This window comes from Cyanistes caeruleus, chromosome 9 (assembly GCF_971803275.1).
Source record: "Cyanistes caeruleus chromosome 9, bCyaCae1.hap1.1, whole genome shotgun sequence".
Lineage (NCBI taxonomy): Eukaryota > Metazoa > Chordata > Aves > Passeriformes > Paridae > Cyanistes > Cyanistes caeruleus.
The window spans coordinates 4,911,464-4,937,641 of NC_141709.1; the positions used below are offsets into that span (position 1 = coordinate 4,911,464).

At 39.7% G+C, this 26,178-nt stretch overlaps 1 protein-coding gene across 15 annotated transcripts in view; it reads right to left on the reverse strand.

Annotated features, from left to right (window-relative positions):
• Positions 1–282: 282 nt before the first annotated feature.
• LOC111932565 (coiled-coil domain-containing protein 180-like) overlaps positions 283–26,178 on the reverse strand; it is a 34,459-nt gene continuing 8,563 nt past the window's right edge. For all 15 annotated transcript variants that reach the window (XM_086842594.1, XM_086842595.1, XM_086842600.1 and 12 more), the window contains 25 exons: positions 25,670–25,843; positions 25,037–25,152; positions 24,113–24,239; positions 23,629–23,692; positions 22,760–22,992; positions 21,931–22,148; positions 21,240–21,415; positions 19,958–20,138; positions 19,299–19,445; positions 18,885–19,029; positions 18,557–18,673; positions 18,007–18,129; positions 16,983–17,096; positions 16,033–16,304; positions 15,411–15,466; positions 14,563–14,644; positions 13,496–13,567; positions 12,540–12,606; positions 12,199–12,343; positions 11,685–11,845; positions 10,773–10,910; positions 9,017–9,128; positions 8,675–8,780; positions 8,011–8,149; positions 283–6,615 (listed from right to left, as the gene is read on the reverse strand). In XM_086842594.1, coding sequence (XP_086698720.1) covers positions 6,484–6,615; positions 8,011–8,149; positions 8,675–8,780; positions 9,017–9,128; positions 10,773–10,910; positions 11,685–11,845; positions 12,199–12,343; positions 12,540–12,606; positions 13,496–13,567; positions 14,563–14,644; positions 15,411–15,466; positions 16,033–16,304; positions 16,983–17,096; positions 18,007–18,129; positions 18,557–18,673; positions 18,885–19,029; positions 19,299–19,445; positions 19,958–20,138; positions 21,240–21,415; positions 21,931–22,148; positions 22,760–22,992; positions 23,629–23,692; positions 24,113–24,239; positions 25,037–25,152; positions 25,670–25,843 — 3,417 coding nt within the window. In that variant the 3' untranslated portion in view covers positions 283–6,483. The remainder of the gene's footprint in view (positions 6,616–8,010; positions 8,150–8,674; positions 8,781–9,016; positions 9,129–10,772; positions 10,911–11,684; positions 11,846–12,198; positions 12,344–12,539; positions 12,607–13,495; positions 13,568–14,562; positions 14,645–15,410; positions 15,467–16,032; positions 16,305–16,982; positions 17,097–18,006; positions 18,130–18,556; positions 18,674–18,884; positions 19,030–19,298; positions 19,446–19,957; positions 20,139–21,239; positions 21,416–21,930; positions 22,149–22,759; positions 22,993–23,628; positions 23,693–24,112; positions 24,240–25,036; positions 25,153–25,669; positions 25,844–26,178) is intronic.

Consider the following 26,178-nt stretch of genomic DNA (forward strand, 5'->3'; position numbering starts at 1 on the left):
ACCAAACCATCCAATTCAAGGAAAAAAACACTGAAGGATTGCTGTCATGGTCTCCAAGACCAGGGAAAGGTAAAAAACTCAACTTCTTGCCTAAGCTAACAAAACCCAAGCTAGCTAAACAAGAAAAGGAATCCAGGCACGATGGATGCCTGGGCAATAAGGCTTTGAATAAAGTGCGTTAAGGACCCTGTCGTGGTTTTAAAGCAGTAACTAAAAAATTACTAGAAAACTTACTTATTTCTTGCTGTGAGATATGGATTAGAGCAAGAGCAGGCTTAAAACTTAAAAGGAATAAAGAAAGTTTATTAACAAAACTACAAGAATAAGAACACCAGAATAAACTTTCAGAAAACCCTTTTATCCCCCACTACCCACCATTCCCTTGTTCACGTGACAACATAGAGACAAAAAAAACCTTTGGAACTTTGGTGTTTAAAACAGTCCCAATTCCTGCTAGAGTCTTTTCATCAGTCTTTGTAGAGAAACAGAAGTCTCCTTCTGCTAATCTATGGAGTTTCTCACAAGAAAACTATTTCTGTTACAGTTTTCTATTTCTCTGATGCCAGCTGCCTGGAAATCTGCCATCAGATTTTCTCCTCCCATTTCACATCACTCTGAGGTGTGTATGGGTCATGAGTCTAGAGATGTCATTTTAAGGATGAATTATTCAAAGGCAAAAGTCTTCTTCATCTGTCTCTGTGAGCTTCTCTGGAAACAGTTTTCTCATTGCCCTCAAGGCTTCAAATCTTCACTCTGTTCCAGCACCTCACTGTATCACAATTACTCTACCTTTTGCTCAAAATCCAAACTTTGAACACTCCATTCTTCCTAATATACTCTGTCATGAATTAAAGGAGTTTTTTTAGAACATTGTCTATCTCCATAGCTTTAACAGAAAAATATTTCAGCTTATAAAGCATCTCCTTATTCTCTCTTCCCCATTTAAAACTTAACTCTTTTCTTCACTGTCTTTGGTTTTATGATGTCTCCTTCATGTTGATTGTCTCTCTCTCTGTCTCTCTGAGAAAAAGGAGTAATCTGCACGTTTTATCTAGGTGTGATAAATATAGCATTGGATAAAAATTCGTGAAGGAGAATAATGAATTATATGTTATATTTGTAATACTGTAAAGATACAAAATGTAAAATAATCCAGAGATTCCTTCCCGAGTTGGGCAGTAAGGATCAACGGCGACGCTTATCAGCACAAAATAAAGAGCAGGACACGAGCAATCAAACCGGACAATAAGAGTGGCCAGGTCGAGATATCCATCTCCTCCGCACCCAAACTGGCCACTCCACCCCGGGAGATGCAATCAGAAGACACTCAGAGCCATTCGCGTGTGAAAGGATTCTGCCCCTTCGACCATTGACTCAGCTCATCCGGGAAGTCTATTCACCCACACATCTAGACTCTTTGTTGGACTGTGCCCATCCCGGGTTTTGCCTCAGGATACAAAAATCCTTATAAAAACCCCGGACCGCAGTCCCTTCTTCATGGATTTGGGAAATCTGTACCTCTGGGTACAGACCCCTGTCCACCCGGCGCTGCGCTGATTTATTTATTGTGCTTTTTCTCTTGTTGCTTGTAATTGAAATTATTTTATAAAAAATCGCTTTTTATATTAACCCTATTTTGCCATTGCATTTATAACAGAGGTAGTAAAAGAATTACAGTCTTGGAAAAGCTGCAAGAGTTCATGGTGTCAGGTTTCAGTCCGGCAGCAGAAACTACAAACCAAACCAGACCAGGCCGGCTCCGTTTCTCTCCCCCCCCACCCCGCACTCTGCGGCCTTGTCCAGCCTGGAGGGGGAGGGAAAGAGGCTGAGACAGAGCCTGTTACCTTGTCAGAGGCCAGAAACCCAAAAAGAACAAGAGAGCTCTGGCTTTACCTCTTAAGGCGATGTTCACAAGTTGATCTCACTTTTCAATGGTCAAAACTGCTGTCAATTCTTAGAAGTGACCGATAATTGGTCAGGAGAAAAGACTCCCATCAGCCACCAGCAGCTTTAACTTCTTTAGCTCTCAAATCTATCTTAAAGGTAAAGTCACCCCATGACAGACCCCCAAGACTCACCCCTCTCCTGGACCCAGATGATCTGGACATAGAACTGGGCATAGAGCAGATGATCAGGAAATAGAAAACTACCCCAAGACAGCCCTGCAGAGGGACCCATACAGGCTGGATTGATGGGCCAACACACCAGTAGTGTGAGGGTGCTCAACAAGGCCAAGTGCCAGATCCCTACACTTTGTCCACAACAACCCCCTGCAGCTCCAGGCTGGGGCAGAGTGACTGGAAAGTGTCCGCTGGGAAAGGCCCTGGGGGTCCTGGTGCCAATGGCTGGACAGGAGCCCAGGTGTGCCCAGGTGGACATGAGGCCAATGGCCCCTGGGCTGTGCCAACCATGGTGTGGCCACAGGCCAAGGGCAGTGGCTGTCCCCTGTGCTGGCACACTGAGGACACACCCTGTTCCTGCACAGCTGAGGGACTTGGAGTGCTGTGTCCAGTTCTGGGCTCTCGTGGCCAGAGAGATCTTGAGGGGCTGGAGTGGGTCCAGGGAAGGGCAACAAAACTCATGAAGTGCCTGAAGTGTATGTGTTACGAAGACTGGCTGAGTGAGCTGGGGTTGTTTAGCCTGGAGAAAAGGAGACTCAGGGGTGACCTGAATGCTTTGTACAGCTCCCTGACAGCAGAGTATGGCCAGGTGGGGGTTGGGCTCTGCTCCCAAGCAAGCAGTGATAGGACAAAGGGACATAGTCTTAAGCTGTGACAGGGGAGGCCAAGGTTGTTAATTAGGAAGAAAGGGTATTCACCCTTCTCCGAAAGGGTGATTAGATATTGGAATGGGCTGCCCAAGGAGGTAGAGTGGAGCCTTCCTCACACCTTTATTGCTTTGCCTACCCGTCCATTGTCTTCTCTTTCCTTCCTTTCCCACCCCTCCCTTGCATTTCCTTGCTGAAAGTCAAGGGAGGGATAGGCAAGTCAAGGTAAGAGACGTGGGAAAAGCAGGTAACGGATGGAGTAGCCAAGGAAATGGAGGGTCAGGCAAGGCAAGGGCAAGATAAGGAAGGGGCAAAACAGGAGAGGGAAAAGTAGGGGCAAGGGAAGGGAAAGGCAAGACAAGGAAAAGCCAAGCAAGAGATGGGAAAGGGAGAGGCAAAGGAGGAACATAGGAGGGGCAGGTCAATGCAAAGCAAGAAAGGGGAAAGGAAAAGAGAGGGGCAAGGGAGGGGCAAAGCAAGAAAGGGTAAAGGGATGGGCAAAGGAAGGGCAAAGCACAGCAAAGGGGGATAAGGGACAGGGAGGGGAGCAAGGAAAGAGAGAGGGGACAAGGAAATGCAATGGATGACTAGGCAGTTTAAGGTAAAGTAAGCAAAAGGCAGGCAAGACAACAGCAGGGCTGGTAAGTCAAAGTAAAGAAATGGAGGTGTAAGCAAGGCAAGGGAAGGACAAGCAAGGCAAAGCAATGGAACATTAAGCAGTTCATAGCAAGGTAAGGGAGAGGTAGGCAAGGCAAGGCAAAGGAGCAGCAAAGCAAGGTGGGTGAGCAAAGAGTGTGAGCAAGGCAAGGGAGGGATAAGGCAAAGGAGGGGCAACAAATGGAGGGGCAAGGCAAAGCAAGGTAAAGTAAGAAAAGCAAAGCCAACCAAGGGAGGGGAAAGGAAGGACAAGGACAAGGCAAAGAAGAGGCAAGGTAAGGTAAGGGAGGGTAGGGTAGGGAAAACAAAGGCAAGGAAAGTGAAAGCAATGCAGGAACAAGGCAAGGAAGGGGCAAGGAAGGCAAAACAATGGAGGGATAAGGCAAGGGAGAAGTGTCTTCGCTTAAAAGACAAATGCCTGCCAAGGAAGATGGGAACCATTGTGGAATGGAAAGAAAACTTCTTCCAAATTACTGTAACTTCAAAATTATGGGGCATCCAGGCAAAAATGTAGGAAAAGGAGTAACCGTTCTTTACTAGAAAAAAACCTAACATAACAACAAAACAGTAACAGAAACTTCCCACGTGCTAAATACCATTTTTCTTCTTCAGTTATGTAGTTATGACTACACTAGGCAGGGGGTGCTGGCACACTCTGGGAAGCAGAGGCTGCAATGGCTCAGTCACAGCTGGCAGGAGTGCTGGCAGCTCTGCTGGGGCAAAAGCTGCAGTGATCCTCTTACAGCCAGCACAGGGAGGGAAGGAAGAAAATTTCTCCTCCTGCAAACTCACATGGGTGGCAACTGGTCTTGGCACTGCAAACAGCAGCAGGCACAAGCTGAGGGAGGTAGGATTGAGGCCTCAATCATATTGCTGAGCTACTGTGCAGAAAGAGATCTGGCTGAGACTGCCTGGCTCCAGGCAACACCCATGCAACTGCTCTGAATCCCCCAGCAAAAGGAAGGACCCACCTGCACCCAAGTCTCGGGTCAGACCTTTCACAGCACCAAGCCACAACTCTTGAAGAACCCCAAGCAGAAAAGCCCATCCCCCAGCCAAAGCTCCCCAACCCCAAAATGACTCCACTGGAATGCCAGGGCCATCGGACACTTCCTATTGTGTCTTGATCACTATTCACCCAGAAAGCCGCCTCCTCCCCCTTCTGGGGAAGAAATTCAGAGGAACCTAAATCCACTACAAGGAGCAAGTCCAAACAAGGCAAGGCAAGGGAAAGGCAAGGCAAGAAGGGGCATGGGAAGGACAGAGAGCAGCAATGCCATGGAGGGACAAGGCAAGGCAAGACAAGGCCAATCGAGGGAGAGGCAAAACAAGGCAAGGGCAGGCAAGACAGGGGCAACAAAAGGCAAGGAGGGGAAAGGCAAGAGCAAGTTAAGGCAAGGCAAGGAAAGTAAAAGGCTTTTACTTTCAAACTGGCAAGGCAAGGTATAGGCAAAGGAAGGAACGCAAAGAGTAATGGGGGGAAAGGGAGGGAAAAGGCAATGGAGAGGTCATGGAGGACAAAGCAGCAGGGAGGGAAGAAGGGGCAACAGAAAGGCAAAGCAAGGGAAGGCAAGGGAAGGGAATAAAAGGAAAATGACAGCAAGGCAAGGGAAGGGTAGGCAAGAAAGGGCAATGGAGGGGTAGGCAAGGCAAGAGAGGAGTAGGCAGTGCAAGAGATGGGTAGGTAAGGCAAGAGAGGGGAAAGGCAAAGAAGGGGCAAGGGAGGGACAAGGCAAGAAAAGGGAAGGGAAAGAGTGGAATATGGCAAGGATGGAGCATAGGATGGGAAAAGAAAGGAAAGTGAATGCAAGGCAAGGGAGGGGCATGAGTGGGGCAAGGATAGGAAAGGCAAGGGAGAGGCAATGTAAGGGAGGGGTAGGGAAGGCACAGCAAGGGAGGGGTATATGGGGTATTGCAGGGGATGGCAAGGGAGTGATAGACAAGGTGAGGCAAGGGACGGGTCAACAAGCCAAGGGCAAGGAAAGGCAAGGCAATGGAGGGGCAAGGCAAGGAAAGCAAGGAGAAGCAAGGCAACGGAATGGAGAGGCAAGGTGAGAAAACACAAGAAAGGCAAGGGAAGCGCAAGAAAAGGCAAGAAAAGGCAAGAAAAGGCAAGAAAAGGCAAGAAAAGGCAAGAAAAGGCAAGAAAAGGCAAGAAAAGGCAAGAAAAGGCAAGAAAAGGCAAGAAAAGGCAAGAAAAGGCAAGAAAAGGCAAGAAAAGGCAAGAAAAGGCAAGAAAAGGCAAGAAAAGGCAAGGAGGGGTAAGTCATAGGGGCATGGTAAAGAAAGAAAGGGTGAGGGAAGGCAAGGCCAGGCAAGGGAGTGCCATAGGAGGAGCAAGTCAATACAAGGCAGGAAAAGGGAAAGGAAAGAGAGGGGCAAGGGAAGAGAAAAGCATGACAAGGAAAGTAAGGGGTAACATAGGGACAAGTCAAGGGAGGGGAAGGGAAGGAAAGGCAAGAGAGCGATAGATAAGCCAAGGCAAGGGAGGGGCAAGCAAGGCATGGCAATGAAAGAAACTGTAGGCAACACAAGGTAGGAGAGGCAAGGCAAGGAGTGGGAAGGGTAGGCAAGTCAAAGCTTGTTGAATCAAGACAACATCAAATGTGTATCTTCTTCAGGCTGGCCATCTCCAATCAGAGGTCTCTGAGAAGGGGTGCTTGGGCACAGGGGCCTTAACTTGGGTGCTTAGTTAGGGATAGTTCTCATTCATGCCTTGGAGAGTTTTCAGACCAAACCAGCACACAGGGGAAAAATCCTGTAAACTCTGCTGATAAATACGCATTAAGTGCCCTTGCACAGAGGGTTCCTGTGCACAAACACCTGTGAATGGTACCAGATGATACTGTAAGCCAAACCAAGTCGTTATGTAAATTGCAAAGTAGTAGTCTTAAGACCGCATATGAGCAAACAAGAGTGGTAACGTGGCAAAACAAACAAAAAGGCAAAAAGTAGCTTTTTTCAATGCAACAGATTAGTAAGATAAAAGGAAAATATCAGTGACATTCATACAAACTTGTCAATTTACACCAACAAAGCTCAGCAAAACTTGACTGATCTCAGAGGTAGAGTCGCTTTATCTTCCAGACAGATGCTTCCCACCAATCATTCCAACGCTGAATTGCCAGCAGCTGAGCTGCACTTTCTTCCTTGACCTGGGCAAACATCTCTTCAACTTTACTTTTGTATTTCTGTAGAAGAAACCCCAGCAATTAAGGACAAAATTGCTAGTGACAAAATGTAATTTTATTTGCCCAAATCCAGGTCCTGATCTATTATAACAGAAGACTGTATAGAGGCCACTTATTTTTTTTTTCCTTTGAGAACAGAACTATATGAATAATTAATTATTGGCTGTGCTCCTTTTAAAGACTTCTGAAATTAAATTAACAGCAATATTTAAATTTTGCTAAAATGCAAGATCTTCACCTCACTACCATTACTTCCCAAGGGTAGGGAGTTCCCTTCTCTCAAGACCCAAGTATGCATCTCCAACACAGGATGCACTTGGGCTCTTGGTGGAGCTTCTGTACTCAAAAGTATGAACTCAACTATTACAAAACTGCTAAAAACCTCTAGACAGAAACTTGTAAACTACCATAAAAACCTCACAGCACTTTAATATTCTTACAGTCCATGCTCTAAAACATAAAGTACTGTGTTTTTAATGCAACACACATGCAGGAAAATACTACTGTGGCATGTGTGCATTCTATATCCAATCCTTCTATCTAACCATTTGTATCCAAATAACCACATTCCCTTCAAATCTGTGCTGTAATAAGCTTCTAGGGCAGCAGAACTAGATACATAAAACACACATGCAAATTGATAGTTTTGATGGCATTTGCTGTCATTGACAGTATATTTTACATTCCCCTGTTAAAACCAGATATTTTAAAAAAGTTAATTTAGTTCAGTGGGAGTACAGTTACTTCTAGGTCAGATGCATAAACACATCTCCAAGTGATTTAATGTAAAATATTCTCCTAACTGCTGAGCACTGCTGTTTTGAAAACCATTGTCTGTGCCAGTCAGAGACTCAGAGTTGTCTGCATTCTTTTAACAGACTCAGTGAAGAAAGAGTGATCATTTTTATGGTGGACACAGTCATCTGTGATAGTTGCAGATATAAGAAAGGTAAGAAGTATTTTACACCTCTTCATCTTTTATGGGAAAACCAGCTTTTGTGATCTAAGGCTGGAGGTATAGGCTTCAGAAAGATAGGTAAATGAGAACAAGCAGGACTGGAATGGCACTGGGCACAGCTGCTTTTGGAACTATGATGCTGCCAAAATGCAGTGTCCTGTTTCTGACATCATCCATGCTTGTCTGCTGAAACAATTCCCCTTTGTCATGTCTCTGAACAAGAAGACTCCCTGAGAAACTAACCCTGTTTCTGATAGCATCATGAAGGAATGGACATGAGAAAGGATTTCTACACACAGATAATAGGGCCTTAAGATCTGCAAACACTGTGTATGCTAAAAACTTACACACACAACTAAGATTCTATAATTGTCTTCTTAAAAAACCAAACCCACAACAGCAGCAGCCCCCTCAAGAGTCCTTCCCCACAGACCCACCTTATATGCAGCTTGTCTTGCGTCCACCACTGCCAGATGGCCCAGGGTTGTCTTAGCTGTTGAAACTGATGCAGTTCCTCTGCAAAGAGTATAGTCTGGAGTGTCAGGAAGAGTAGTCTCAGGTATTCCTGGCCAACTCCTATAAAAAAAATCAAACCAACCAAAAAACACACGAGAAAAGAAGTTAGAAAAGAGAACAGATCATACTAATTCACTTTACTTGTACTAAGGTACCAAAGATCAATGTTATTTTTTTTCCACAAAAGGTTTACCTTAAAAAGTCTTTGTTTAGTACAACCACCTTTTCTTTTAAAGCATCAGGATCTCTCCACTGTAAAGAATTCATTTAGTCTGAATGACAATACACAGACTATTCATAGCTCTGAATGGAATGAATTGATAACTAGTGACAGGCAAATGGCATAGCAATAGCAGTGATGTGGTATTGTTTTACAATATATGTAATTCACTTTTATTTGGATCCACTGCAATTCTTTCTTTAAAATCATTACCCACTCAAACTACCTTATTGCTAGTTCAATGACATTACTAATGAAGAGCAGCAGTTTCAATAAGTGCAGCAAAAAACTATGAGGACAGGTCCTGTTATCAGTTCAGAGCAGAGGAATTAGACAGAACAGAGTTCAGTATCTCCAAATACTACCTCCTTCCTCGTTTGAGTAACTGTTGCACTTTGGATGTTCCTAGAGGAAGTCCAGACTGTTTACGATGCATTAAAGTTGATGTCTTCTCTGTAGGTATTTCAGTTCCTGGGAGGTAACAGAAGATATGCTCAGCAGGAACTAACCAATGTCAGGAATACAATTGCTTTGGAGTAATTGTGCAGTTCAATGCTCTTCACACTCAAGAAATAGCTTTGCATCCTTTATTATGCAAATTTTTTAATGTAAAATACCGTAGCATATCAAAGCCTCCTCTTCCTAGGGACACTGTTGCTATCTTTGACAAGGGAGAGGAGGCCTGAACAAGCAATGTCTTTTCTTACCTGCTACTTTTACATCATCAACAGTGATGGTTTCATCCAGTTCCAAGAGGAGCTTTTCAGTGAGGGCAGCCAGTGCAGAAAAAAAGCTCTGAGCACACTCAGCAGCACAATCCTGTTTCAACATTGGAGACAAACAAGAGGAATTCCTTTGATAATTTGATCTCCTCTCCTTTTAAGTTGGATCTGAAAGACTACACAAATACCAAACCCTAGCATTCTGCAGCAGCTGCACATAACAGACATAAGGCTCAAAGTTGCACATAAAAGGGTCTCAAAGTGTCTCTGCAGTATTCTTAACGTTGCCTGATTATCTAAAATTCAAAATACTGTTTTGTGTATAGGTACCTAGTAGTTATATATTTGGGTTAAATGTGATAAAACCAGTTTATAGCCAAAGAGAAAATAATTTTGGAATTTGAGTATTTTGGGTGGAAGTGCCTAGCCCAGATGTTCCTCTTAAACAGGGTTTCTGTGTTTCTGTGTCTGTATGCAGAGCTAGGAATAGAAGGAGTACTACTTTGGAATTCAAAATACCAGTACTCTGCAGACAGTATAGAATACAGAATAAGTGGCCTGAGAGAACTAAACAATGGGCTTTAATGCTGGGGAACCAACCTTTAATTAACCCAGGGGGCAAAGGGGAGAAAGTATTTTGATTGCTGAATCTCTCCTGTAAATTCAGCTTATTTCAGTTATTCATCTTGTGTAGAAAAGTGACAATTATTTGCACTAATAGAATACACAGAGAAGAAACTCTTCCAGGTATCTGTTGTCTGGAAGTAAGAGAACAACCAGAGGATGTCACCACCACAGCCAATACTCCCACCCACCATTAAGCTCATAGTCAATAGGTTCTATGAATGATACAAAATACAGTTAAGTTCTACAATGTATCTCAGCACTTCTATGTATGCAGATATATTTATGTCTATATTGATCTAATGCTGACAGTACATCACTTAAAAGTTTAGCAATACATGTGCAGGATTGCCTAAACTTAAAAAAATTTCAAGTTTCCTTTGGATGGTGTCTTCAGTTGCAATAAAAGATTTAACAAAAAGTACATATTCTATTACCATCTGTTAAAACCTGGTGCTGCAGTGTTCTTTACCTCTTTCATGACCCATCCCTCATAACTCATATCATAAGAGATATCTTCTCTTAATGGCCCAGCTGTTAAAACCTACTGTGGCAGTGTTCTTTATCTCTTCCACAACCCATCCTCCATCCAGGGGGATATCTTCTGTTAACGAGCTATTAATTCTCACTGCAAGACTGATAAAATTACATCATCCCATTGTGAGATGCTCCACCCAGAGGGAGGAGCCAAGTATTCCTACCTGGATATAGTCTGAGACTTGGAACACCACAAGCAGCCTTTCTCCACTGAATTCCCAGAGGAAGACTGGATCCACCTACACCACCAGACCTTCAGAGGAAAACTACACCCTTTCTATGGAATCATTGCTTCAACAGAACCACATCTGTCACTCCAGGAGGACTGCAGCCACTATTTAATCAGACTGCTACCAACACCCTGACCAACAGGGTGTCAGGTTGTACACTGATTCTGTCAGTGGATTCTTTTTCTTTTGTTTTTGTATTTTTTTATTTTTATAAGGAAGGTTTCTGCCTTCCTTAGCAGACACCTGTCTTTTCAAACCAAGACAGATGGGGAGGAAAAATGTATCCAAAATACACCCTCCTTTCCAAATGCAACATTTAGGTTCATATTAAGCAAGGGCTTTACAATTACCTGCAGCATCTTTGTGTTGAGGTGAATACCATCAGTTTGATCTTTTTGCCTTTTTATTTCCTCTTGGCACAAAGCCTCCAGCTGAAGGGAGTTATTTGGATGTCCTATGGAGTAATGTAATTTTCTCCGATGCACAGTCTTTAATCAAATATGTAAAGAAAGAAATGCCTTCAGTAAAGAATGTACTGACAGCCATAAAAAGGAAGTAGACTACAAACATTTTCTATAAAGGTATTCAGAGAGACAAGGAAAATGGAGCTACTTCTTGGCTGTCTGGATATAAACTCTGCAGTACAATATGCACCAAAATGCCTCTCTGCTGGCCTCTGCTCTCATTTTGGGATTTATTTTCAACAAAAAATCATTTACCACGTGGTAAGTAAGATATTTTTTATATCTCAATATGTGTAATATTTTTAATACTCAAGGTGTAATCTCAAGACACTGTAGCATTTTCTACGTGATCTCCATTATGATTCTGTTCTCAGTTCTGATATTACTTGACAAAATATGCCACTTCTATGAATGATGGTAAATAACAGTATTTCATTATCCCTACATCATCGTTCTTACAAAGGAGTGCACCCATACAGTAGGAGCTGTCTGGCCACACCACAAGGTCACAGCCCTCACTTTGGACTGAGAATCCAAGTGTAAGATGACAGGCAGAGCTGAGAAGATTAGAAAGAGGCAGCCCAGAGCTGAAAGGTGGGAGAGAAGGGACAGAGTTCCACGAAATACAAAGCTTCCAGGAGAACTAAGCAGACTGGAAACACAGAAATTACATCTGTGCTCAGCTCAGCAGAGAGTGATGAAGCAAACACTGGTAATGAGAAAAGTAAAATTTTATCAATCTGATGCCCTTGGCATTGGTTACACTAAAAAGTATTCCAATATATTCATGATACATACCTTCACATCCTCCCACTCTTTCAGCTGTCTGTTGAAGAGATGCTGAATATGACCAGTAAAAGAGCTGAGTTTCTGCTCATGTTCTTTTAAAAGACTTTCCACTACCAGTTGGGAAACAGAAGAGAGCTCCTCCTCAAACCACTTCAGCTGATCCCGAAATTCTTTTTGGAAAAGACAGGGTGTGTATATGACACAAACAGCCTGGAATTTTCTCTCACATAGATCACGTCCCTGACATTCTTCTTCTAGGTGCAATGCTTTGAGAAACATACACCTGCACAAAGATGTGACTTTGTACAGGTCTTTTAACTTAGTCAAGTGCCCTTCTGCTACACTTTTTGTAGCTGATAATACATAGAAAAGAATATTGGCTCCATTTCCAGTAAAGTCAACTGGAGTTTTTCACTGAGTGTGATTGATTACAACGACATAATTCTTGGTCACTGCAATTTTCAGCTTATATACTGAAAATTACATACACAAGAAAATGCAAATCTGAACTGAATGAATTTACCTGTAAGACAGAAATTATAGTAATCATCTGTCTGCCTTTGGTATGACAGCAGTTTCACTCTGAGCATTTCTGCCCAATGTTCAAATGTGTCTGGCAGATCTTCAAGCATTCCCATCTGAGGATTCTTCTTTTCTCCATAGAACTGCTGCAGAAGGGAAAGATAAACCAGAAAAAAATGATGACAATACATTTAAACATGTCACATCTAGGTATATAAGAGTAGGAGAGGAAAGGAAAATTTTTGGACTGTCTGCCAAACATTGAAAGAATCAAATTATTCCTCTGACACAAGAATACACCTATGAAAGCAGAACTGACTAAAGAACATGACATTTCCTTACCTCACCAAGGCAGAGCAAGGTGTTGTTACCCTTCCAGAGAATATTCGTAATAATCCCCTTAAAAGTACTGAAAACCAAAAAAAATTTAAAAATTTAAATTGATGATCAAACTGTTAAATAATCACACTGGCAATATTCACTGTTTTTCAAAATATTTTGTTCAGATTAATTTCCGTATGCTTTTCAGAGCATACACAAACCAATATTCAGAATGCCTAAGAACTTTTCCCCACATTAGCACAGATTCTCTTCAGATGCAGCCAGGACAAGGAGCTATTGTAATTGCTCACAGGAGAGCACTGCCATGCCACTGTCAAAAAAAAGTGATCTTAGCCAAATTCCTGTGCCCAAAGAACTAAGTATGCATTTTAGATAAAGAAAAAATATTTGAAGGTGGGTTGAGCTGTTTACTGGAATTATACTGAAAAAGAATATGGAATAAAATTCTCAAATGCTTAAATATCTTAAGCACTAATCTTAATAGTTTTGTATGGCATGTATAAAATATCTCAGTTCTACGGAGTACAGCTGCACAGATCCAGAAACAATATGATAATCTTCTTAGAGAAAGGGAATGGAACCTGTTTGCTCATTGTTTATCCTGTTAATGGAACACTGAGCACAAGAATGAAGACATAAAATGTATTAGTCTTCTTAGGTGTGAAAATAATTGAACCAGAGGCTATTTTACATTCCCCACCCACTTCTTATAAATGTACAAAATGGGCTCCAGTAAGACCCCCCACTTCAGACATTAGACAGAATGAACTACGTGGCTTAGATCTTCACTCTTACAATGCTGCAAAAAGGAAGTGCTCTGGAAGTACTTTGACCTATAAATATCAAGGCTAAATACCTTCAGTAGTGAATTCTATAGGTCACAATGATGCATACATACATACATACATCAAGGTTTTTTATAGATTAATTTCTTGTTCTGGAAATATACAACTCACTCAGACTTTGGAGGTTTCTTTCCAAATATCTGTGCTCTCTCGTCCCTGGTAAGAGATTTCCCGCCTTTTTCACTGGAAAGGAAAAACATTAATTTTAAACTATCCACAAGTGTTTTCCTCTCTGACTGATGATTTGAGCTAGTCAATCATACAACAGACATGAAACTAAAGAAAAATTAGAAAAAAAGGTAACTCCAAAACTAGTATTCTATGGTTCTGGCCAGGACAGGGTTAATTTCTACAGCAGCCAAGAGGGGATATGAGCAGGACCTGGAAGTTATTCCCTACCACCTCTCATCATTGTGGGGGTGGGTGGAAGGGTCCCTGCTGTTGGGGAATGTGGTGGCACTGTCACGGGTTTCCTTGTGGTGAGCATTCACATGTGAATTGCTTGCCTCTCTTGTACACTTTGCTATTAACATCACTGCTGTTACTGTTCTTCTTTTAATCTCATTGCTCTTTCTAGTAAATTGTTCTTATCTCAACCTTATCTTCACCTTTTGTTCCTCCAATTTTCCTCTCCAGCTGCTGTAGGGAAAGGGGAGTGAGAAAGTGGCACACAGTTTGGAGTGTTTTGGTAGGAGTGCAAAATTGGGGAATACCATTCTCAAACCATGACAATATAAATATAGTATTTTGATGGAAAATGATTCTCAGAATTCTCCTCTAAACTCTCACTTATTCAAAAATTTATTGTTGTTTTCACTATTACAGTAGCTCATTTCCTCAATCTGTGGACTAAGCTGAAGACAAACTATTTAGACACACCTGAAAATTCAGCCCCACTGATTTAAGGGTTAGTCTATATTTCAACAACTGCAAAATACAAAATTGCAGCAGATTGAAGGAGAAAAAGAAAAATGTTTTTCCAGTCAAAATGTGGGGAAAAAGCCCCACAAAGCTGATCATGTGGACATAAAGAGGTAAGAGATTCCAAGTGATAAGCAGTAGATGGAAAGAAGGGTAATACAAATAAGCAGTATGAATCTTTCAGTGTATAGACAAAGTCTAGGTAAATTCTTGCATAGGAATACTTTAAATGGAATTCCTCACTTTATGGGTCTCACCTTTTTTTTCGCTTTGTTTCACCCCGAGATGAACTCTTGCTAGAAGACTTCTGAGAATGTGCATCAGATACCCTCTTCCTTACTGGGGGAAGAATTGCTTATAGTTAACAAGGGAAGAAGAAGAATATTGCATAAATGCCAACCAACTGAAGTTTTTTTATGTGTATGTGTATATTGTATTCTTATTTCTATAATGTTTCCTTATAATATGTAGGGGACAACAACAGGAACAATCATTTCTGTCAGACAGGCCTGAAGTAACTCAGAAGTGGCAACAGCAATAAAGGTTATGAGCTGGGGCATGAGTCCCAGGAATGTCACAGAAAATACATGGTAAATGGAAGAGATGTAAAGCAAATTTGAGGCAGGTTAATAAGGAGAATGAATGGGCTACATTCATAGTATTAGTGGTCATGGGGACTTGTAAATGTGAAAGCTTTGGAAATGGCTGGAGGAGTCAAGGTCTGCAGAAGAGACATGAGGAAATGGGAACACTAGGCAGGGAGCATCTAGGGTTACCTCTGTGCTCACTTTGAAGTAGATGATAATACACTGTGAGAATACACTGATTATATTTCAGGATTTTTGCACCACTTCTTTTCTCAACCCTGCTTCCCTTTTGCTATCACAGGTACTCTTTATAACATTATTATCTCATTCTGCAGCTTTCATTGTTTTAGGAATTCAAAATCATCTTAATCTAAGTAAAAATGTCCAGGAAAAGAGTTGAGAAGCACAGCTATCTCAGAGTTCCTAGCATAGAAGCCATTGGCCTGGACTGTGTGCAGTAAAATGCCAGGAACTGCAATTTAGATGGAAAGAAAATATTAAAAGAAATACAAGCACACCTGGATCATTTGTCCTCCCGCGGTTTAGGTTTTGGGATTTTTTTGATAGGCCAAATCTAAAAAAAAACCAAATTAAGTACTGCTGAATAACAAATAGCAAACAAGGCATGCTCTCTATCCCTGTCACGTGCTGAGCTAAATTTCTGAGCTCATATTTAACAGATAGGATTACTTTCACAACTGACAGTGTACATAGAAGTAATTTCATGGGACTGATTTGTTTAACTGGTATTTTGGAATTTCTACAAGCAAAACTACATTAAAATACTATTTGCAAATCAAATCAAATCATTTGTCATAGTTTTCATTTTACACTTTTTATATTCAGTCAACTATGCAGCAGATAATCACCTTTTAACTAAAATAAGTCTCTAGAAGACAAAACTTAAATACCTGAAATTTATCATTGTATACTAGATGTCACTTATTACTCAAAAATATATTAGGCTATGAGAAATATTGGTTTTAAAAAGAAAGCAGTCTCAGCTAGACTAATTTTTAAAGTTAGATCAGAAAATACATAGTAGTATTACCTATGACCAATCTATTCACTAGTTCTGGGCAAAGAAAATATAAATAAAGATAAGGAAAGAAAAATACCTTTAGGCAAACAAGTACTTACCCAGATAAATTTTTGATAACATTTATTGCCAAATCATTAAACATAGATGTATCCATTCTGCTTGGATTTAACAAAGGGAATTTGTCAGGATCCAGTCCCATCACCATCCTTTTGCTCTCATCTCTGAGACTATCTTCTCTGCAATGAGAGCTCTTTTTTGCTCTCATCTCTGAGACAGCAGGAGCAATGGAATCTTGTAACCTCCCATTCATGTCAAGAGTTGTTAAGTCCCCTTGCCATGTCCCATCTGTGTCAGGAGTGGTGAAGTCCTCCTGAAATGGGAAGAAAGATAAAGGAAGCCCTGTAGACTGTAGCAGGCAGTTAGTGAAAGCATTCCATGTAATGACCGGCTACTAAAGCAGATTTTCTAAATGGACAGTATCTTACTTCACAGGCCAAAGTAAATTTTTTGTCAGCAATGTTGTTACAGCTATACAGCTCTAAAACACTTCTAAGTGTTTTATTATGAGAACCTAAGAGTAGGTTCTCATAATCATCATAAACAGTATTTAAGGATATACTCTTAAAACAATGATCCACTGAGATTACAAAATAAAGACAGAATTTCCAGAAAAGGGAGGAAAGAAAACAAACCCCATTTGATAAAAACAAAATCCCTTCAGGACACATCTGGGATTTAAAAAAAAAAAAAGAAACCTGTGAAATATGTACCTCTGAATAGTGTTACACCTTGAAAACAAACCCTTGTGAAGAACTGAGCAACTCACTGCAATGCCATGCATCTCTTTCAGTGTTCTGTAGACTTGGTGATTTACTCAGCCTCTTAAAAAGGCTGTCCTAATGTTACAGTGTCTCTGACATCTTAGCATAATGCAGATTCTTTTTTCATTTGAAAATTCAAAGCACAGATTCTGAAAAGCCATTAAAGTATGTACACAAGAAAATTCTCTTAATATTAAAGGAAATAGAGAATGTGAATGTTATCTTACAGTGGCATGTGGAATCTTTGCTTTTACTAAGAAGCAGTCAAGATACTTGCTCCTCTTTTTCAGCTGTTCCAACACCTCTCTGGCTAAATCATACAACTTTTCAGAAGTTAAAGCCTGAAAAAGATGGTAAGACAGATGGTATTTACTAAACTAACTGTTCTAACCTTTTCAAACATGCTGACTCTTGCAAACAACATATTTGCCTCTGTTCTGCCACCAGTTTATGTACACATACATGGAAGAAATGAGATTGTATACGAGGCTGAGGTTTTGGTTTGGTAAACAGGAAAACAGGTTGTCCAAAAAGGACTATTGTGGTTTTAAACGCAGCTAGAAATTAAGCACTGCACAACTCAACCCTCCTTCTCTCCCTCCTTGCCCTGGTGAAATGAGGAGCAGAATCAAAGGCAAACATGTATATTGAGATAAGAACAGTTTAATAATTGAAAGTAAAGTGAAATACAGTGATAATGGTAAATAAATAAATAGTAATAATAATAATAATAGTAACAACAGCAATAATAACAATAATAGTAACTGAAAAACAAGTGATGCACAATACCATCACCACCTGCTGACCGATGCCAGAGCCCCTTCCTGAACCCAGACTGCCCCTCACAGATAACTCTCCCAGTTTACAGACTGGATGTGACATCCCATGGGCTGCAATATCCCTTTGGCCAGTTTGGGTCACCTGTCTCAGCTATGCTCCCTCCCAGTTTCTTTTGTGAACCCCCTCAGTGGCAGAGCAGGAGACAAGGAAAAAAAGTCCTTGACTTAGGATAAGTACAACTTAGCAAAAACTGATTTATCAACACCATTCTCATTCTGAACCCAAAACACAACACTGCAACAGCTACTGAGAAGAAATTAACTCCATCCCAGCTGAATCCAGGACAAGGATCTTTCTGAGCAAAAATTCTGTGTTCCTGCCCAGCCCCAAATATGAGGAAACGTAAGTCTTCCTCAAAAATACTAGTTTTTACCAAATTAATAACAATTAATAACAAATAAAATTAAGTACCATTTTATGCTGATTAGAAGTTACTTCTTTATCTGCAGTAGAACGAACGTAAGCATCTCTCTTCTGCTGGAGCTTTTCCAGGTAAGACTTTAATGTGGCTGACTGCAAATTGGAATTCGCTACCTAAAGCAGAAGCAAACACCAGAGAAGTAAAGTCCCCATCCACAGGAGTTTCAGAGGCTCCACTTTCAAACCATTAGAACCACTGATAAAAACTGGTTAAAAATCCCAGATACTCAGAGGAGAAGCTGAAAACAGTAATTCACAAAAGCAATGCTTCACGTAGTTTGCTGCACCACACAAAAATGCTGGTGAATTCAGATGTATACACTCAATGTGCTGCAAGGCCATAGCGTGCCAGCACAGTGTCAGCACTATTAAAAATAAGCTTTTCAGCAGATAGTGACAGAGAACAAGTTTTAAATCAACATAAAAATAATGTAATATTTATCCACTATGAATTCAGCCAAAATAGGTAGGTATAAAAAAGGTATAAAAAAGAAAATTATTATAACGAATTTAAGCAAAGTTCTGATGTTTCTGTTTGTACCTCTGATTTGATTTGCTGTCGTAACCTCCTCAAAGATTGATGGACCTTCCTCATAAAGGCTCGACTCAGAGAGAGAGAAGCAAACCTTTTTTGAGACTGCTTGAACAGTTCTGTAGCCTTTAAGAATGTCAGAAACAAAAGACAGAACAAGATAATTTTTCACTTTTTAAAACTTAAGTGATAGACCTTGCCATTTTTACTAATTTTTTCCATCATGTAATTGCCAAACAGAACAGATTTACAGTTCTAATCTGAAAGCAGGCTGACTGCAAATCCCATCAAATATGTCAACAGAAAACATAATTTGAAATAATGTAATTCTGCATACCTGCTCCAAGCAGCTCGATTTTATTTGCTCCACATCTGTTTTGACTGCACTTTCAAAGGAGTCAATTTCTTTACTTTCTTTCTGAAGACACTTGCTGAAAAACTTTACCTCCTCAGAAGAAAAGTTACCGACCTCTGAAAATAATCTGAAAGCAAACATGAAAACAATTGGCTGTGAGTCATCTTTTTCCCCAAGACTGTTTCAGCTCAACAGCCCTGAAACATATATATCAACACAAATGTGATGAAAACAGCATAATAATTGTGGTTTAACAAGATGCATTTATTTTTTTAAATGGGAAACTAGATGAATAACAAAATAAAATTTACTTTTACTCTTCTGCCTATGCAAAAAATGCTGATTCCCAGAACTCGGTCACCATTTATAAACAACACTTCTATGAAATCTATATACCTGCAACTTTTGAGAAAATCCACATTTGAATCCCTTAATTTTCCTAATGCTTCCTCCAAGTGCTGCTGGTAACTTCTCACAGTAACCCTGATGGACTCCAGGTGGTTCTGGAGCTCTGATTCCAGATTGCTGCTGGAAGAAGCTGACCTAACAGCAAATAATAAAAGATAAGGAAAGATGTCTGAAAAGGAACACAACACAATGATTCAACAACTGCTGGCTGTAAAGACATGAGAAAATCTGGGGACTCAGAAGTGATTTATGACTCTCAAAGCAGCTCCCCAAGTTGGGATGGTTTGGATGAACCCATGGAAGGTATCCGCAACAGCTGATACTATTGCATCTTTTTCTTCAAAAACAATTAGTCAGCTGCTCTTACAGTGCATGTTCAGTAAACTGGATAAAATCTAAACCAATGAAACATCTTTTCTACTTAAAGACTGTCAGATGAAAATTTCCAGGTGTTCAGTCCTGATTTTAATTTCTTCAGGGAAAGAGAATGAAATTCTTTACATGTTTTCAAGTTTTATCAAGTAGTCTTCATTGAAGAGCAATAACATATGAAAGAACAGGTTCAGAATGCAAACCATAAACACCTCAGACAGAAATCAGGAGTATTTAACTAGGGAGATTCACAGCAACAGCAGTGGCACACTTACTGCTCAGTCACAGGAGCGTGGAGCAACTCAAACTCCAAGTGACTGACTCGGGAATTGAAGTGTGTGTTGAGGTTATTTAGCTGGTCTGAAAATCTGAGGAATTCAGCTCTCTCCTTTTCCAGGCCTTCTGCCAGTACTGCACAGTGGCGCTCAAGATGTTCTTTGTGAAGTGACAGTTCCTCTGAGAAGAAAGGAAGTTTACAACAGGAACATTATTCCCTGTTTACTGTGAACTATCACTATGCCCAGTCAACCTGTGACCAGCAGCAGCAGCAAAATAAAACAAAGCCATACCTCATAGTAGCTGAAATATACAAATTAAATACATTCAATTTGGTTTCTTTGACTTTTCTCCTGTGTAAGACACAGATCCTTAACAGCTCCTAATCCATTCAAACCACATGTGTCTCTTGTCTGCTCCAAGCATTCTTTTTTCCTTTATTTTTGGTCATTGCTGACATCTCCATTTATCTCTCTGTTCTCAGTCTCGTAACAAAACTAATGGTCATATTTTTTAATGGAAAATCATCCACTTTTCCTAGTTTTGTGAGGGAAGGAAAAAAATCAGTTTTGGTCTCTCTTCCAGAATGATAGCTGGATAAATCAAGAGCCAGGCAACCACCTGAAGAAAGCTGCCAGAAGAAGCACCTGTCCTCTTTGCAGAAAAAGGGAAATTGAAAAATTATTTCCCTGCTCTCCAAAAGCAGAATTTTTTTGCTTATGTGTTAAAGACCAAGAAACCTGTCTAAAATCCCTTTTTCTCACCATAAAAACTTGACACTTCCTATGCAAAAGGAGTTTTAATTAGACGATGCTCTGTAGCTGCTCAATGATATTTCACAGTGTTAAATCCTCCCTCTCATATTTTCAGAAGCTTGGCCCTGACATTTTGGCTCTCCCAACTTGCTAATTTCTTTTCCTGCAATACTTTTAAAATATTTTTTGTACAGCACAGAGTCTTGTTAAATAATTTCAAGGTGGATGAGAATTCACAAACATTGACAATAGAATGTTCAGTATCTTCTGCAATCCAGTTGTTAATCAAGGCACTACTGTCTATTTTTCCAAAAATAACACAGCACAAACCAGGAAGAGCTATAGAAAAGAAATATCATTTTAAAAATATGTAAGTAACATAATATACTGGGAATTCTTGACAGCCAACTGCTTTCTATTGTCTTCTACTATTAAGTCAACTAGTGCTGGAACAGATTTTGGCCCACTTAGGACCATCATGTTAGGAACACATGTGATGCTCAGAATACAAAAAAAAAGTCAATACCAGCTCGAACATTGTAGATTTTTGTCTGTATATCCTCCTGCTTTCCTTGATGCAACTTAAGATGCAGCAGAAGTATTGAATTCAGCTCCTCTTTCTTGGCAGCTACAAAGACATAGGAGTTTGACAAGGATTCTGCAAACCATTTCTCCAAGTGCTCAAAAAAGCAGAGGCGAATCCTATGATTGAAAAAGAAGTATTATGGTGAGGAACAGCAAATAATAAGTAAGAATTTATTAAATACATAATTTCTAAGAATTTAACTTCTGGCTATAGGAAGGTATGGTTTCAGTACCATTTGCATAATACTGGTAGAATTTTTGAGCTAGCTGCATACTACTGAGTACCAGGCATTTTACCTTCAAGGCTTTGCAGGGAATTTGGGCAAATTACTTGTCTCACTAAATAATTTTCCATAAATGATGAATATTCTGTAAAGGTAAATGTTTTTATGGTACTTTGACAGCCATGGATACAAAGCAATATAAACATTTTCTCGTATTTGTATGAATTTCAAAAGTGGAATAATGTAATAACTGTACAATCAATTTTATAAATAAATAGCTAACTATATAAATATCTAATTATACAACACTAATTAGATAACTTTTCCTCTGTAGTCTTATGTTTCTTCTAAGCAGCTGCAATTTGTGTGTTACATAAAGGGAAAGAACAGAATTTGTTTTCTACTTACCTTTCCTTCAGCTTGACAAACATGGCTTCTGTGAGAAGTACATATTTCAGATACATAGGAAGGGATTCTTCTTTTTCAAAACTTGTAAGGTAACTCTCTGTGATGTCAGTCTTTCCTGCCTCTTCAACTCCAAGAACAGTATAAGTGTTTCCACTAGCAGTGGAGAAAATCTCCGTGGCAATTTCAGCACTTTCTGCCTCGCTGCTCTTGGATGCTGACTGGGAAACAGTGGGAAATTATCACGTTACTTTTAAAGGTATCAGCATAGAATTAACAGCGCACCAGCTAGTCTAGGAATCCTAAGGATATTTAGAATAATGTTCTCATTCTTAATTTGGACATTTACACAGTACTGGCAATATATATATATTGATATATTGATATATTGATATATTGCTATATTGATATATTGATATATTGATATATAAATATAAATATATATTTATATATTTGTATATTTATATATATGCCAGCAAGACATAGGCAGAGTCAACAATGTTTGAAAACGTTTTTGTTATGGTAATAAATTCATGGAAACTGTAAAACTAATATGTAGGTACAAATACTTAGCTTAAATCATTCACTACAGGCTGAGAACACTGTGATGAAAGAGATTAGAAAAAAAAAATATGAAAAATATCAAAAAGAATGGTTGTGAACTGTTTTATACACTCCATTTTCCCATAAAAGGATCTAGAGCCCTGGGTACTTTGTATACAAACTAAGCAAAAAAGGACTTTCTATTCATTCTCAGCAAAAAGACTTCCTATTCCTCCTTATTTTGGTCAAGACTGCCTTCACTTTCAAATGTATTCTCTTGCTCACTTACCTGCATAATGCTTAGTCCCTGTTCTGCATGCTCATTTTCTTCACTTTTATGAGGAACACTCTCCTCATCTTCTTCTTCCTCTGTTTCTGCAATTTCCTGTGCCAAGATCACCTGTTTCTCCATTAAGTTTGTTTCCCCAGCTGATTTTTGACAACTGTCCCTATCTTCTGGCACCAGTTGAGAGAGGCCATTGTCCTGCTCTGCTCTGGGCTGGGATGTCCTTGCTTCGAGACCTGGGGGTAATTTTGGATGCCACAATGTTAGAAAGACCTAAAGCTGCTAGAGAAGTCCAAAGGAGGGACGCAGAGATAGTGAAGGGTCTGGAGTGGAAACCATACAAGTGGCTGAGGGCATTTGGCTCAGCTGGAGAGAGGAGACTGAGGTCACACCTCACTGGGGGCTGCAGCTCCTCTCGAAGGCAATAGAGGGGCAACTTTAATTTCTGCTCTGTGTGACCAGGGACAGGACCCAAGGGAATGCCTGGAGCTGTGCCAGGGGAGGATTAGACTAGGTACTAGGAAAAGGTTCTTCCCTCAGTGGGTGGTAGGCACTGAACAGGCTGCCCAGGGAATGGGCACAGCCCCAAGGCTGCCAGAGCTCCAGAAACATTTGGACAATGCTCTCAGGGATGCACAGGTTGGGATGGTTGGGATGTCTGTGCAAAGCCAAGAGCTGGACTTTCATGATCCCTGTAATTCCCTTCCAACTCAGGATACTCTGATTTTCCTCTCCTTGCACAATGCTCTCAGCTTGCTGCTCCACTGTTTGTTCAGCTTCTGAAGCCTCAACTAGTTACTTACAATTAAAGCAGAGTTCTACTGGTTACAGTCCAAAGAAATAGAAATTGAAAAACAAGTAAGCAGAAATACCTGTTTGGACTGTTGAGGTATTATTTTGATCTTGAACTGTGGAGTCTATTGTGCCTTGCAAGTTCTAAAACCAAAACAACAACAAAAAATACCTGCCACACTGTTTTAAAATATGGATTTGCCTATAAGAAACCCATATTCCTTCTCAAAATGTTTCTATTTCAGTAAGATATGATAGTCTTGAATAGATCACTTACTATCTAAAGAACCTGTAACACTCAAATAGATTATTTTAAGTCTATTACCTTGTAGTTCTTTGTTCAAAAGGCAAATGAAATTTGCTAAAATGCCATTTGTAACAAGGACAGAGTTAAAAGCGGGACTGAGAAATGTTTTGTTCTCCCTCTGCTATCTCTACCAAAAGCACTTTATTCAATGGCTGAAACAATACTTTATATAATCTGGATTTTAAAGGTAAATTTTCTCTAAAGTGAAAAATGAATACACTAATAAGGTTCTAAACCAGTAGATATTTTCTTTTTACCTGTTTGGAGATTTGCTTCACACTAAAATGCTGGCTGATGGATATACTATAAGAAATCAATTCCCACAAAATAGCTTTTGGGTAAGCCATTACTTCATCCATTACAATTTGCTTGAGTGTCTCATTCCTGTCAAATTTAAGGTCACTGTTTAAGAGACTCAAGTATGTATAGAAATAAAATTCAGTATGATTACAGTGCCTTTAAATCTAAATCTGACCTTCTGATCAGTCTCATAAAGCCTTTAGGCTAAATGTTGCCATTGATCTGTTTGCACTGAATACAATCACATTCTGGCTTGTTAGAGATTAGTTCATTACAAATAAATAAATGTACAAAAGTTAAGAAATATTTATAGTAAAGCCTTTTACATCCTTCCTTTTGGATGGGGAACCATACAAACACTGCTTACATAAAAGATGTTAAAATATTGTCTTCCATGTTAGTTCTGCACTGTGCTCAGCTGCGACTGAGCCTTTCTGGTTCATCTTCTTTTTACTTGAAAATAAAGGTACATCTTGATTCAAGAAAAATCAATGTTCACACTTGTTTTCATTTACATTTACATTTGCTTTGTCTCCTAAACAAAGATAATTATGGGGAATTTATGTATATGTTCAGATAGGTTACATTCCATTTCTGCAATCTGGAATTGTATTTTCACTTGGTCTGTTACTTCTGACTTTTTTTTAACTGCTCAAATGAGTGTGGTTTTTGAATGATAGCAGTCTCCCTTTATCCCATTCCTAAACTGTGGGTATTATTTGCCTTAACCTTGTTCAATATGTACATTATTTTATATTCTTATATGAAGTAAAAAGCAGTCTTTTTCCATACCTTCACACAATAGCATATACAAGACCTAAGTAGTACAACCAGCATTAAAATATGCTTTACTTTTTAAGTTTACAATACAAAACTCGTACCTAGTTCTAATTTGATCTAAAGAGGAAAGGGCTTTCTCCAAATATTGCTTCAGCTCTTCTTCACAGCTTGCCATCTTCATTTTTTCCAAACTTGTATCCAGATTATCTTTCATCATCTAAGGCCACATGAAAAAGCTAGTAATAATGGTTTAGTAGATACTAAAATCTCCATTACTATTTAGGATTCAAGTAAGTTAATTATGTACATATATTCTACACCAATAAGGGAAGCTACCTTAGCAAAACTCATCACCCATGAAGATCTGCCTAGATAATGAACACCTCTGACATTGCTATCCCAAGCTGGCTGTTGTAACTATGAGAACTTTGCATCCAACCAGACTCTATACCTGCACAACATCCCATAATAGCAACTTGCAGCCACTTTATACAGAAAGCAGCAGTGATCCTTAACACTGTTGCCCTGTCAAGAATAAGACAGGACTGTCCATTCAGTGCGAATCAAGGAGTTAGCAAAAATGCACTTGACTGAATGAAACTGAAAAGTAGAAATTCCAATACAAAAGTCAGATATTATGTTTTTAATTTTATAGCAGCTATTTTGAATTCCAGAGGGTTCTTTGCATTAAGAAGTCCTTTCTTTACAGCACACCCTTGTTTTTATGTTTATACCTGAATTATGTAATCCTGTTCCCATCTGCATTCATCTACTTTCTTCTGAAGTACATCTTCCAGCTGGGACAGTTGGAGCTGATGGACATCCCAGAGAGCCATGGCATCCTGAACATAGTTGTACAAGCCTTCACAATGCTGCTCATGCCATTTAGCCATCTCCTTAAAATCACTCTAAAGAAAAACATTCAAGTAAACAAGTTCTTTTTAAACTGCTGGAAGGTGAAATGAATGAGTAAGAGGATATGTAACGTGATAAAAGGCTGCCTGGAATTACATGACTGGTATTCAACATGGTGTCTTCTATTTGGAGAGTTAAAAAAAATGAAAAATCCAAGTAAACTGGGTAAGAATGTGGATTTTTGTAGTACAAGCTGAGAGTATCAAAACTTCTGTTTATTCTGGCATCATAAAGCACCAAATCACATTCTACAATTTATCACATCAGGAACAACTGCCCAGTCATTTTTATATATAGAATCACAAAAGATCAGATTGGAAGATATTTG